The sequence below is a fragment of the Rhea pennata genome, chromosome 1 (assembly GCF_028389875.1).
Source record: "Rhea pennata isolate bPtePen1 chromosome 1, bPtePen1.pri, whole genome shotgun sequence".
NCBI lineage: Eukaryota > Metazoa > Chordata > Aves > Rheiformes > Rheidae > Rhea > Rhea pennata.
This window is the reverse complement of record NC_084663.1, coordinates 102,510,747-102,525,739: the sequence shown is the minus strand read 5'-3', so window position 1 is coordinate 102,525,739 and position 14,993 is coordinate 102,510,747. Positions and strand designations below refer to the sequence as shown.

General features: G+C 42.0%; 1 protein-coding gene across 1 annotated transcript; it reads left to right on the top strand.

The window, feature by feature from the left end:
- Window positions 1-144: 144 nt before the first annotated feature.
- STYXL2 (serine/threonine/tyrosine interacting like 2) lies at window positions 145-13,297 on the top strand. The gene is made up of 6 exons (XM_062597297.1): window positions 145-345; window positions 1,219-1,357; window positions 3,803-3,897; window positions 4,448-4,679; window positions 5,436-5,653; window positions 7,820-13,297. Exons 2-6 carry the CDS (start codon window positions 1,245-1,247, stop codon window positions 10,639-10,641), a joined length of 3,480 nt encoding a protein of 1,159 aa, XP_062453281.1. The 5' UTR covers window positions 145-345; window positions 1,219-1,244; the 3' UTR covers window positions 10,642-13,297.
- Window positions 13,298-14,993: the final 1,696 nt, after the last annotated feature.

The window sequence follows — 14,993 nt, the reverse complement described above, 5'->3', positions numbered from 1 at the left end:
ATGCTTGACCAACTGCAGTCTACGAGGCACTAAATTCTTTCCCCATGCAATCCAGCAGCCAGTGTCAGGACAACACTATATTTAGAAAGCTGATAAAGGTTTGGTGCTGACAGTTGTCCTGCCCCTTGCTGAAGAAGCCACACAGAGAGAGAGAGAGCAGCTGATTTCTCTCTCCCTAATATTGTTATTAGGGATATTTTATTATTATTATTATTATTATTATTATTATTATTATTATTATTATATTATTCTCTGCCAGTTTTTCTACTCTCTTTACTGAACTCCTTCACTGTGCCTCAGGTGGGAATCTACCAGTTTTCCAGTGGAGTCTTCTAGATAGTGACGGTAAGTGCTGTTTCCTCGCTCACCCGCTTTCCTGCTTGCTGCCTCTGTAAGCAGCAACCACTCCTCAGCCCCCGTTTATGGAACATGGCTGCGTTCCTGGTGTCTGAGACCAGCTGCTGGGGCACTTCAGAGCCCTCATGGGCTGTCATGGCACAGCAAGTCAGGATCCTCTGTCTGAAACCAGAGGAAGTGGCTGCTGCTACTTTTTCATGTTCTGAATTGAATAACAGCCCCTCTTACTATCCTGCATACAGTACGGTGTACAGGGTGGGTATGGTAAGCTCATGGTGAACGATTTAAAGGACAAAGTCCTGGTGCTTAAAACTGGCTGAAGCCAAGGCTTTGGCCTTCATCTTCAGGAATGCTTCATTCTGGGGAGGTGAGGTCTCATGTTTCTCGCCCCTGACGCTCTAAAGTTTCTCTTTTCAGTCCCGTTCTGGCTGGATACAGCTCCTTCTAGAGATTATTCACAGGCTGAGCTAGCCAGGGGCAGGATAGAGTTTCTACCCTGCCACCCCTTCCTTCCAGGCCTTCCTACCTGCTTACTCATGGGCAAGCAGGGCATTGGCACGTCCTGGGAACCAGCCAGGAAACTGCGCAAGGCCATGGGAATGGAAGAGCACCCTGGCAGACAAGTAGTCAGTGTGACTGACTCACCGCAAAGGCTTCGTGCACAGTTTTGTCCTCCTCCACCACTCACAAAGATGTTGGAACTCCTTCTGTTGAATCAGCCTCTAGCACAAATTGTTCCTGTTACTGCAGAAGCATAGCCCAACAGTAATGACCTGTGTCATGCCTGTGCAGCCAGGGGATGTCAGACAGCGTTGTGCCCCCGTATGGACTTCTGTAATGGTCCACTGTGCTCTGCCCCAGTTCTAGGAAATCATCTCACAGTTGCCATGGCAAGCAGCAGAGATTCAGACAACGAGCAAGTAGTGCCGGATGAAGAGGAAGAGAGATCGGATGTGAAGGCAGTGCAGGCCCACTATCTCCGCAGCCCCTCCCCCAGCCGGTGAGTGTATTTGCTGCAGGGGCTGCCATGGTCTCCTGGTAGCACATAATAAATCGCTTGGCTTTCCTTTTCTTCACATCTACTCGGGTCAAGAACATAGTGTAGGGCTTCCCTCCCCTCTCTGAGTCAGGGAGTTAGCGTGCCAGTGTAGTCCATGCTAGTAGGGAGAGAGGCTTCAGAGATAGGACTCTTATGCTGTTTACTCCATTCAGATGAGATTGTACACGCACACCGGGATACATTCCAGAAAGCATTACTGTGGGGCAGTAGCTTTGCTTATCTACTGTTCCCTATCACATCCTCTCACATTGACTCCCACGCTGAAAATTCAGATCTGGATTTCAACTCTTCTGAAAGCCTGTATTTCAGTCTTCTATAAGGACCTGTGAAAATTTTTTGTCAATATTAGCTCTTAGATGCCTCAGAAAGACTGAAGCTCTTTTGATCTGGGTTTTTGGTTCAGAGCCATCTTTAGCTACACGGCTTAGGCACACAGAAGATGATTATCACTGTGCGAGCAGAAATTGAGTTACTTCAAACAAAGCAAGCATGATTATATGTGTTTTCTTCCATACAGGGAAAAACTTTGTACTCTTTTCCTAAAGCAAAATGCCTTGCAGGGCTTTCTGTACACTTTGAGATGCTTCAGCTAAAGGCAGACAGTAGGGAACAAGTTTGAAAAGAACCTACCCTGGTGGACCTCATGAAGTAGGAGATTATAAAATGTTTCCCATTAAGAACCTTACCTGTGGGGCATTGCAGCAAAATGATGATAGAATGTTTATTTCATTTAACTAATGCATTTAAAAATTGTGTAGGAAGTTCTCGGGCTCACATAAAGTAAAATTACATGTTGATCTTGGTAAATCACTGTTCTGCTGATCAGTCATTCAAAATGAGCAGAAGCACCTCTCCAGTTTCCCTCCCCTCCCTTCCCCTTCCCTTCCCTCCTGTTTTCTGCTGTCCATGCAGACACAATCATGAAAATTGCAAAGTCCCTTCCAATCAAAATGAGGCCTTGGAAGCATCCAGGCTTGGGAACAGCAGCTCTGCACCTGTATGTTCCAGGGATCCTTGGAGCAGCTACTGGCAAAATGTGTTGAGGCTGTGGTGGCCACTATCACCAACTTTTATTGTTTTATTGGGATATGAGGCAGTGCTTGCAGTAGTAGGAATTGAAGGCAGTGCGAGGCTGCAAATTTGTCTCAGCTTCTACAGATAAAATGGAGACCTCCCACCCCCCTTGCTCACCTCATAAACTCCCTGGAACAGCAACAAAAAATTATCTTTAGTCACTGTTGACAAGTACTGGAACCCAACTAACTTACCTAGATAGTCCTGCTAAGCAGGTTACAGATGGTTTTATTCCATTTCAGGTCTGCAGAGTGAAGGCAGTTTAGCTAACCAGACATTTTCTGTGCACTGTGACTGCACATAAATCACCCTCCCTCTTCTGTTTTAATTAAATGAAAACAAACAATGCATTACAAGTATGGCAAGCCTACATCTCCAGATAGCTTCTGTGATGGCAACAAACTTGTACTGATGATATATATGATCTCTTTGGGGAGAAATGTAGAGGGTACATATTTGGGCAAATTCTCCATAAAATATTTTGTGAAGATGAATCTAAATAAGAAAAGAAGACTCACTTGGACTGTATAGATGGCCCCAGAGGGGAATGTTTTTGTTTTTGAGATTGTGCCCCTTTTTGGCTTAACAAAAACTTTTGCTTAACAAAAATATCTCTCCGTGAGTCAAAGAACTATCTGGAAAGCTATTTGTGGGTTTCATAGTTGTTTCTGACCTCCAACTGGACAGCACTGTGTGACAGGAGTGACTGATCACAGATTCATGCTATGAAGTGAACAGTGTAGCAAGTACTTATGGAGGAATTTACAGCCTTCAATATATATGTTTGTACTGCAGCCTCTGATAACTCAAAGGATACTTGCAGACAGTTAGTTAACAGAAAAAGGGCTCTGATTTTCCAGCATAATTTATTTTCAATTGTTCAGAAAACTCTAGTTAGGATCATGATTATGTCTGTCTTTGTATGTGAAAGCCACTTGCAGGATTATTCCCTGTGATCCATCCATCTTCCAGTCTCAAACCAGCCACTGATCTGTACCCAAAACCTCTACAAGTCTATTCTCTTGCGCTCCCATCCCACTGTCTGCAGCTCCTCTCCCATGGGACCTGTCTTGGCATCCTGCAAACACTGGCATATTTGAAGCCCGTTGTACCATCCTGGAGATTGTCCAGCGGGGCGGGGGGCAGGGAGAAGGGTAAGCAAAGCTGGGGCTTCCCGTCTATTCATCAGAGGATCCTCTCTGCTCCAATTCCCTGCTGCTGTCTTCTGGAATGGGTGAAAAGGGCTACTGTCTTGGAGATGGGGTCCCAGTGAAGGGCATTTGCCTAATAGGAGGTATGGTTGGTTGGCAGATATTCAACGATATCAGACACTGATACAGAGAGCATCTTCATGGAGCCAATCCATCTGTCATCTGCTGTGGCTGCCAAACAAATAATCAATGAAGGTAAGAGGAGGAAAGGTAAAAGAAATATGTAAGTAATAGAGACTTGAGTTGCATTTGTTTTGCCTTTTTCATCCAGAGATCTCAAAATGCCAAATAAGCCTTTATGAGCAAACCACACATGAGATAGATATGAAAAATACAAAGAAATTATAATGTACAGAAAGGCTTGGTGACTTCCACTGAAACTGTGAAGTGAATCTGTTGCAGAATCATGTACTACAGTGATGGATATGGTTTGATTGCCAGTTGCTAGTTGTAACAAACTCTCTTCCTCTATTCCTTTGGGAATAGAACCAGTGTGCACTTCACTGCAAGGCCTTTGGCCAGTGTGGGTCTCTGAAGTGAGAGAAAAGTGTAATACGCTGTTCCCATTACTAACTACCTTAAGGCTATCTGCTAAGTGTGCACATGCACACATTTCAGTTAGAACAATGTGATGCTGTTGGGGAAAAAAAGAAAGTCACAAGAGTTGTCCCAGGGACAAAGAATGACAGATCATGTATTTCCTTTGTCTTTACATGCTTTTAGTTACAATGTCAGTTTATTCCAGAACTGAAAACAAAGGACGTCAAAGTAGATTCAGTGTGTCCCAGGATGTTAGAGTCTGCACAGCAGCTGATGGTGGAAGATCTGTACAACCGAGTGAAGGAAAAGATTGATGACACCAGCTTGTTCAACACACCATGTGTGATGGACTTGCAGAGGGCACTTGTGAAGGACAGGCTGGAGACCCCCAGGGATGCTGTGGATGAAGTTTGGCCTAACGTCTTCATAGCAGAAAAGTAAGTGCCAACTTTTGTCATCAAGTTTCACAAGACTCCTAGTGGAGGGTCAGATGAAACCATGAAAGGCATAACATATATTACATGTATCTGGTACCTTTCATCCCTAGAAAGCCCAAAGGTGTTTTTTAGAATATGCTCACAAAGATTGCTGTGTACTGAAAAGCGAGTACTACTGGAATAGAATTCAGGAGCTTTTTTATGCTATTTTACTGTTTCAAACAATTTAGGAAGGGAAAAGGGAAGTGAGCTCCAAATTAAACTGTTCTAACTGGAATTTTGCCCTGAAAATGAGACTAAAGTCATTATGTAAATGAGTGAAAAAGAAATACCATAGCAGATACTGAGTAGAAATGGCTAAATCTTCTGGACCATGGTTCAGCTATTTGAGACACATGTGCATGGGACCTGGAGAGAATTAGGAGAGAATATAATATAAAACATCAATTATGGGCTGATAAAAATGGAGAAATAAGTAAACAGCCTGAACATAAGAAGGCAGGATGTGTTTAAGATCAAGCTGGAGTGGAACTGAGCATGCAGCTATATTGCTGAGAGCAAGTTTCTCATTTTCTTTTCCCAATGAATATTGGAGAGAAATATCTGTAGAACTCTCAAAGGACCTTAAGGCTGAGAGGAGCAGTGTGTTGGATAAATAACGCAGATTGTGAATTCTGTAGCACTTGTAGCAGACAGCGTCTTTCCTACTCGAAAATAGGAACACTGATATCTAACATCTCTTTTTCTTTCATGAAGAAGTGTTGCAGTGAACAAAAGCCGTTTGAAGAGACTGGGGATCACTCACGTCTTGAATGCAGCTCATGGTACAGGTGTATACACAGGAGCAGGTTTTTACAATGGTCTGAATATCCAATACCTAGGCATTGAAGTGGATGATTTTCCAGATATAGATATCTCCAAACACTTCCGTCCAGCTGCTGAGTTCCTGGACGAAGCACTGCTGACTTACAGAGGTAAGAGGAAAAAGAAAATACTGGTCCTAGAATGCTTGGGAATTAATGGCTGGAAGTGTTACTTTAATAAACAGTTGGTATCATATTTGTAGTTGAGCAGAAGGCAGGATATTTTGATCTTTGCATCCAGCTGTAGTGAGCGCTTTTTGCTTATTTCTGTCATGCTTCATACAGAAGAGAAAGGGAGCAGATCAGCAATAGATGGCAGCTCAGTAGTCCCTGCTGCAAGCCTCATGTCTTTGGAATCAAACTGAGGGGGCAAGCCAGCTCTGTCAGCTTCTTTGAAAGTATTGCAGTGGAGATGAAACACTACTCCAAGTGGCTATATTCCTGTACACTATGAGTTTCAGTTTTGCAAAGATGCTTACTGCAAAAGAACAGGCCAATTTACTAGAACAATCTAAACAATTGGATTGAATTGGATGGCAACATCCAGGCTACTATATAATTTGCTGGACTCAAATTCTGTGGCAACTGTTATTTCTGTGGAACTCCAGTACAGACTGGTCATTTTGCAGCAGCTTCAGCAGACAGTTAAAAAAAATCTGCATGGAATTAAATATGAAAATGACCACCAGACTCAGTGATACTGCTGATGTTCTTTATATGTTTATTTGATTCATTCAGTTTTTGTATAGGGACAACAGGCTACAAGCTAGTGGAAGTGACAGTAAGAAAAGTGAGAAGTCTTGGTAGCGGAATTAGGGTGAAGTTACATGAGATGAGTTGAAACAGTTTTAACAACTCACTGTCACTGCCAGGAGGAGGGACATTCCACCACACTATGGTTTTATTCATCACTTCCATTTCTTCCCTCTGCATGTTACTGATGCTTACTTGGTGCCACTGCTGACGTTCAACAGCCCTTCAGCTCACTAACCTAGCAAAAAAAACAACCCAACAGAAAATAGATTGTTTTCCACTGGGTTAGTGAGCTGAATTGGCTCATCAAAGGGCCCAGAAAGTACCAGATCCCACACAGGAAAGGATGTAGGGAGACAGAGGCATGTTGTAAGAAAACAGACGAATGAGATCCCACCCCTTTGATGACCTGTTAGATAAGCTTTAAAGGCTGTTAAAACACTTAGAAGGCAACTACAACTTTTTGTACTAAGGTATAAAAGACATTTTGGTTTTGCAGGAATAGGTACATTAACTGAATACTTATGGTAACATTAAAAGTCAGAAAGGTGGTGTTTAAACTAGCTTCATTAAGTTTCAATGCAAACAGTACACTGATAACTGGAGTTTTTCCCAAATTTGAGAACGGCAATTTCAGTTGTTTGCAGGCTAGCAAAACCTCATTTATGCTCTCTACACACTTACAAGATTTTCTTTGTAACTGTAATTTGCTATAGAATTAACTTTAAAAATAAATCTTTCATGCCAAAGCTAAGTTTTGCCACAAAAGGTGGTTTCTGTGTAAATGCCATGAAATATAACATATCCTCAGCTATGACTCTAGTTCTTTTCTAGTGCTTGCAGAACTGGGGATCCCAGTAGTCTGGAGTAGATTATCAGAGTCAAAATCAGCTCCATTCTGCTAGTTGCTTGGTTCTCCTGGTTCTGAGATACAATATGATTCTGATGTCCAGCCAGTCTACATGCAATTGTTTCAGTGAACCTTGCAAAACAGCAAAGCTGTGTTCTGGAAAAAATATAATTAAATTAATATAAAATTGTATTCTAGTCCTGTAACACGCCTTATAAAAATTAAGCTATTTGCTTATCAGCTTATGCCTTCCTGGAGGCTAGTATTAATATCTCCTTTTCACATATGGGGAAACTGAAGCATGGAAAGCTTAAAGGTCTTACCCTAAGTCACTCAGCAAGTCAAGAATGCTGTCTTGCTTGTCTTTCTAATTCCTACTAAAAGCTTTCCGATTATTTGGGGAAGTGACAGTATAGGTAAAAATATGAATATTAACTTGTTCCAGAACATGTATGTCCACAGCTCTTGAAACTAATATGCTTTTTGTTCATATCTATCCAGATTTTTATTAAGACAAAACAAAATTAACAAGAAACCTTTAGTATTGGTTTCAGTCACTGAAACATGTAACCTGATTCTTAACAGTACTCAGAAAAAGCCTTTGTGCCAAATGTCAGAGCAATCTCTTTATGTTACTGGAAATAGCTAATTACTTTTATATTCAATATCTATAGGCAAAATCCTTGTCAGCAGTGAAATGGGAATCAGTCGCTCAGCTGTGCTGGTGGCTGCTTACCTGATGATCTACCACCATATGACCATTCTGGAAGCTCTCATGACTTTGAGAAAGAAACGTGCCATTTATCCCAATGATGGCTTTCTGAAACAGCTACGAGAGCTCAATGAGCAATTGTTAGAGGAACGAGAGCTGGAGAATACTGGAGATGATGAAGTCACTCCGAGTCAAAGTCCTGTAGTCCAGGCAGGGGCCTCTTCCCAGCTGTCTGGAGTTGGGGACTCAGAAAGCATCACGGGAGCCAAAGCCCACTCTATCACAGTAGAAGAAGAGGACACCAGCAGCCTGCTGGGTAGTCTTATGAGCTCTTCATCACTGGGAAAAACTAGCCGGGTTTCCAAACACTCCACCCTCATCAGTGAGGAGGAAGAGGAACAGCTGTATGAGGAATGGAGGAAGAAACAAGGCCTACCTGAAAAGGAACTGGCAACTAACCATGGAAGGACAACATCTCCAAAGCTTCTGTCTCAGGAAGGGGAACAATCTGAGGAGGATGTGGAACAGATGATTCATGACTGGCAGCGCAGAAATGAGAAATATCAAATGAAAGGTCCACCCTGGGAGGAGGATGGAGACTTCAGCATGGGAGGAAGACCTTGCCCATCAAGTGAATTCAGTGATGTTGAGAGCGTGAGCAGTCTTGAGATCCGAACCCTCAAACAACAGCTGGAAGCCAGTAGCTGTAATAGGATGAGGAGGAGCCGCACAGGCTCTGTTTCTTCAGAGAGCACTTGGGACATGTGGAACCAGAGACTTCTGGAGATTGAGAAGGAAGCTGCTCAGAGGTATCATTCTAAGAATAAATGTGGTGGGAGGAGCTGGTCCTCGGAAACAGGAAGAAAGGAGAGGGATGTGGATGAGGAGAGTGTGTTTTCAGACAGTAGCTCCTTTTATAATTTCTGCCAAAAAAACAAAGACAAGCTTACTCCTCTAGAAAGGTGGAAGGTCAAAAGGATCCAGTTTGGCTTTCACAAGAAGGATTTAGAATCATCATCTTCTGCTCCATCTCCAGCTGAAGATGGCAGTCAGCCAGGTGGGGAGGTGACAGAAGGGAAGAGCTTGTCAGATATTAACCTGTCTGCTTACCAGGCTTGGAAAATGAAGCGGCAGAAGAAGGTGGGCAGTGAAAGCAAGGATGAATTTGTCGAGCTTGCCAAAAGTGAGGATTCTGTTTCAGCCAAAAAGAAGCAGAGGCGAGTAGAGCTCCTTGAACATTCAAAGAAAATCTTAGAAGAAAGTCAGTCCATGTGCAGCTGGGAGACAGACAGTACAATGAGTGGGAGTATCCCACTGTCGGCTTTCTGGCCCTCAGCACCTTCTGCAAGTTGTACTGAAGATGCATCTTCTGCACTAAGCATGCAGACAAATCACTCCCAGGCTAGGAGTAGTGCTGGGGTAATGCAGCCTCATACACCAAGTATACCCCTCCCCAACCTCCCAGTTGGCCCAGGTGACACCATATCCATGGCAAGCATTCAGAACTGGATCGCTAACGTTGTGAGTGAAACCATTGCTCAAAAGCAAAATGAGATCATGATGCTGTCCCGACCATCTTCTGCAATGGCCTCCAGTGTAATGTCAGGAGACCTTAGCAGACATGTAGATGATGATAAAGTTTCCCTTCTCAGTGCTCAGAGTGGCTCATCCCTTGCTACCTCTCAGCTCCGCCAGCAGGACATGCACAGGGCTGAGTCTCAGTCTATCCTGTCTTGCAATACCTCAGTGAGTGCAAGGACAGAAGGGACTAGTTCAAACATGAAGGTAACACAAACAAGCAAACCGTTGTACAGCCTTTTTGCTGATGATATTGACCTGAAGAAACTCAGGAGGAAGGAGAAAGAGATGCAAATGGAAATGAGAGAGAAAATGTCAGATTATCAAATTGAAAAGGTGGTCAGAGACAATAAACGCAGCACTTTATTTAAAAAAAAGATGAGCAAAGGAGAGCAAAGTGAAAATGAAGATGACACAGAGAGCATATCAGGCAACCATAGACACCTCTTACAAGAAGACCTTGACAGAACCAATAGGGCATTTGCTCTATCCAGTCAATCTGCAAACGCAGGTGCCCTGAAGTCAGAGGTAGAGACTGATATTACCAAGTGGCTGAGTAGCCTGAAAGAAAGAGAACCATCATACCATGATCAAAGTGAGAAGGCTAGAGAGAAATATAACAGATCATCCAAACTTAAAGAGGTGGATTCTGAAACATCCAGTTACAGATTCTGCAGATCCCAAAGGGAAGAGCTAAACAGCTGTTCTTCCTATGAATCAGAAGGAGATTCACTCAGAACCATGTCAAGATTTTCTTCTGCTTCTGCAGTGGAGGACAAAAAGATGTATAAGTTCACGAGGTCGAGGGTCAGTGAGAGAACAAGTTCAAGAGAAAAGAGCCCAGAGGTGTATGTTTTCAGACAAACACCTGAACCGTCCTTTGACTCTGAATCCCCTGAACCATCTACACAGAGTCGAGTTAGATCTCATCATGTGGAGGAGTGTGAGGAGGAGGCCAGGTTGGACATGTCAGAATTTGGAGCTAAGAGAAAGTTCACCCAGAGCTTTTCAAAGTCTGAAGAAGATGGAAAGAAAGAGGCAAAAGTGGAACAAAGTGAAGAGAGATTTGCATCAAGAGAGTTCTCTCAGTACAGGCGAAGCATCCGTAAAGAAGAAGAAGAGATGGATGATGATGCTATTATTGCTGCTTGGAGAAGTCGACTGGAAGAAACTACCGCAAAGCTCCGGCGGAGAAAGGAAGAGTGACCAAGGATCAGATTATAGGAACACAAACAGAGACCCAGAGTCCCAGAATCATTCATCATTATATTTCTGATAATCCTTTGTGGTTTGTAGGGCATTTCCTGCAGATATTTCTCTTTTCTTAATCAAAAGCCGTAAAGGGAGGAGGTCAAGTTTTGGAAGTGTTTGTGGTTTGTGAGAAAGAAGATGCTACTATTAAATGATCAATGCGGGTAGGATCGCAAAGTTAGAAGCCATTAGGAGCCAGAGGGCATTTCAGCAGCAAGAGCAAGTAATGGTGGTACCTCAATTCAAAAGACTGATCACATCCCATTTTGGTTATTTCAATTTCCTACCCTCGTTAAAGACTGGACATATTTTTTCTAGGATCTTTTTGATCATAAATGGGAGAAGCCAACAGCCTTTTCTAGGAACTTGAAGAATGTTCCTTTCTTAATCAGTTTTACTTTATTCCACTGAGAAGATACTGCCAAGTAGCTTCGTTTTCTACACCAGTTTAGCAATGTCTACAGAAATAAGACAGTTCAGGTGAATGCATGTACTGTTTTCCTTCACTGAGTAGTTGAAGCAAAGTGAAATACTAGAAACAAGAAAATGCCTCCTTTTTATTAGAAGTTCGAAGCAATAATTTATGTATTCTTGTCGTACCATTGTTGTCTGTTAGATGGAGTCACCTCCACTGCAGTGTGATTGGTTCATGCCGATAGCTTAGCGTCAACAAGAGGAAAGATGCTGTAATACTAACAGCCATCTAAAAAGTATGTTCTGGTCACTTTAAAGAGACAGAGTTAGGGTTTGGATTAGCATTAGGTTAGGATGGGTTTCTGGAGCACCGCCTTCAGTTTGTTGTATGAATGCAGCTCAGCCAAGTCTGTACTTTTATGTCTATAGTCATATTGTCATGTAGTCTTTTCAGTATTCTTGCCTTAAAATAAAAGAGTGATAGGCAGATTGACCTCTAATAATAAAATGATGTGTAAATAAAGCTTTCATAGAAGGCACCAGGCAAAGACTTACCTAAGGACAAAATGTATGGCTGATGAATGCAGTACTTGGAAGCTCATTTTTAGGAAATGATAGGTTTAGTTTGCCCATTAAAGTTAATATGCTGTTTGTATCACGTGAGCTACAGAGCCCACTTTTGAGAGTGAGTGAGCACTCTCTGTGTTAGTGTCGAGCTGTGGGTCCGAGCCTTTCTGTGGCCTGCGAAGCCTCCTGAGCTTGTGTGCAACACAACAGCTCTGCCAGGCCTGCCACAGCATCGTTTGTGTGGCTGGTACGATGCTGTGCCTTTAACACATCAAAGCACTCAACTTTCTGTCACCAGTCAACATCCTCCAGCCCTCTCTTTAAACAGCTAGGCCAGTTTCTCCTAACTGGTCTGCATTCTGAAATTACCTGTTCCTTCTCCTACATGGAATATATTTTGAAAGAACAAAATCCTCTGGCACAGCTGACTGTAAAACGAAGAACAACGGAGAGACAATGCAGCAGTGTAGCACTGCTCTCACAGAAGTTTTGTCTTGCCATTGTCTTTTCATCCATTCTCCCTCTTACTGTGATGCTTACAGCTCACTATTATTACTGTGTGAGTACCTCTCACTTTTTTAATTGTGTAATATTGATGGTAAGCTCCACAGGGCAAGGACCTGGTCTTTATCCTTATCAGTATGGTGCCATGCACATCAGCAGTGCTATCTAAATAATGGTTACTGATAACAAAATGCAGCTGCCAATTTTCCTAAACTTGGAATCATTTCTCTCAACTATAACTCACTGATTAGACATTATCCCCGCTTCTCTGAAGATAAAGATACCTCTTTCTGACAACCGGGACTAGGGTAAATGATAGCTACTTATTGCCAGGTGAATGAAAGGGAGTCTTCAGATCAGATGATTGAACAATAACAGGGGTATAAAAATAAGAAAAAGAACATATTTTACTTGTGTAGGGATTTTTTTGAGTAAACCCAGATTACATGTTTCAAGTACATAAGGAACATAGTCTTGTTAACGTTCCAGGCATCCAGAGATGCTGTAAGGCTTATAATGCACTTCTACTACAATATAATATACAATACAATGTATCCCTTACTTCTGCATACTTCTGTGAGGTTTTTCTTAAAAGTAGTGGCATTTCAGGCTTTGATTCACATTATGAGATTTTATATTGAATTTCTGCAGTGTGTCCTAGAATAGCCATTTTTCTCTTTTCTTTATCCCTGGTAAAGTTGCTTTGTGCAGAACAATTTTATGCATATGTATAATTGGAGCTTGCTTTATCAAGATGCTAGTTTCAATCAAGAAATGGTCATAAGTATAAGCACATGAATAATCTTCTGTCTTCAATGGCTCACAACATTAAGCAGTTAAGTTTTGATGGATCAAAGTGTGCAATACCTTCTGAGATTGAATTTGCTTTTTTATCAAAAGCTGGTTTCCTCTGAAAATCTCTCTTCCTAAGACTGGTTGCTGCTCTCAACAAAAATGTTTGTCCTCTGCAGGTACTGTAGGGGGCATCTTACACTGTAAAAGATGAACATCATATGAGGTAGTAATTGGTTTCATTTTGCACTGTACAGCACAGCCTTTGTTTAGGTAGCACTTTGATTTAAACAGTATTCCACGTCTGCTGCACAAATAAATTATTCAAGACTGAGGGGCAGTATACAGTTCTATAATAAGACTGAGCCAAACCATCCTGATGATAGCAAGTTTTGACCCTTCTGGGAAAGGGTTAAGTGGGTTCTGCTGATTCACTGAGGTAGGTGGCTTATTAGTTCACTTGTGTAAAAGAGAGATAAAAATGGCTTGCTGGGGAGAAACCATCTAAGATGCTGGCTGAGCAGTCATGAGGGAGAAGCTTTAGAAACAGCTGAACTTTATTTTCGTATTGCTTATATCTTTGTTAATAAAGCCAAACCCCCAAAGCAAGAAGGGGGTGGGGGAAATTTTGGACTCCATTCAGTGTACGGCCTGTGTTTGAAAGTGAGCTGGGAAAGGCTCCAGCTCACAGGTATAAATTACATGAAACAGTGACATAAAGACCTTGCATGGTGAAAATATTAAAGCATTCAGTCATAAGACCAATAACCAGGAGAGACAGAAATGAAGAGGTTGAAGGCAGGCTAGAAAGTCAGGTTTTAAGATAAGAATTTAGGAGATAGGGAATCAGTGAAAGGCAAGAATCTACACAGATTGTTTCAGGTGACCAGGGCTGCAGAGACTGCTCTTTCAGCAACCTAACTAGTCTGACTATAGATTAAAAAACTAGATAAGTATCCAAATTTATTTGGGGAGGATTCTTCAACAAAGATGCACTGGGATTCATATTTTTGCTCGACCTCAGTTGTCTGCTGTAGATGGGGGGTAGGGTTGTTTGTTGGGTTTTTTTTTTTTTTTTTTTTTTTGGTATTGTATAGTGGAAGGTGAAAGTGCAAGGAGCATCCATACAGCCAGTTAAAAATATAAACACAGGAACATCAGAAAGGCTATTTGGGGTCAGACCAAAGGTCCATCTAGCTCAATATCCTGTCTCTGACAGAGACCAACAGTGAATACCTAGGGAAGAGTATAAGAGCAGAGATATAAGTGATATTTTCCTAGCATGATCTCCTAGCTGCCATTTGCAACTCAGGGCCTTCCTGAGCTAAATATGATATTTTTGTATTTAATAGCCCTTGATATATTTTCCTTCCATGGAGGTGCCTAGTCATTTTGGAGTTATAGCTCCAAATAATCTTGTACCCATTAGCCTCCATGATCTCCATATGGCAAGAAGTTCCACAACTTACTACAGATTGAATACTAAATTATTTCCTATTTGTCTGTCTGAACCTGCTACCTACAGCCTCCTCGGATGCCAAGAGCCAATATCTCCATTTAGTATCTATGTGCCTCACAAAATGTTACCAACCTCTATCATTATGCCCTACCCTTAGCTATCTGTTTTTCAGCCTAATTGAGTTACTCGTTCTTTGTATATGAGCTGTTCCATGTCTCTGATTATCTTGGTCATTCCTGTCTGAACCCTTTCTAGTTCTACTTTATCATGTTTGAAATGAAGGACCAGATCCCCACACAGTATTCAGCATACAGGTGCAGCAGGGATTTATCCTGTAGCATAAGGACCTTCTTTATTCTGTTCTCTCATTCCTTCCCTATTAACGGCTAAGAATTTACATGCTTTTTTTTTGGCTGTTGCTGAGCACCAAGCTGACATTTTCATGGAATTATTTATTATATCCACAGAATCTTGTTGCTGGGTGGCAATGGTCAGCTCTGAGATCATCATTTCATATGTTAAGTTTTCTTATGTGTGGTGTTTTACATTTATTAACCTTGAACTTCATCTG

What these genes read in the sequence shown, in the direction of transcription:
- STYXL2 (XM_062597297.1), top strand. Translation starts at nt 1,245, where the DNA reads ATGGCAAGCAGCAGAGATTCAGACAACGAGCAAGTAGTGCCGGATGAA. An exon ending in CGCAGCCCCTCCCCCAGCCG is followed by an intron (nt 1,358 to 3,802) that starts GTGAGTGTATTT and finishes GTTGGTTGGCAG; the next exon opens with ATATTCAACGATATCAGACA. An exon ending in CAAACAAATAATCAATGAAG is followed by an intron (nt 3,898 to 4,447) that starts GTAAGAGGAGGA and finishes AGTTTATTCCAG; the next exon opens with AACTGAAAACAAAGGACGTC.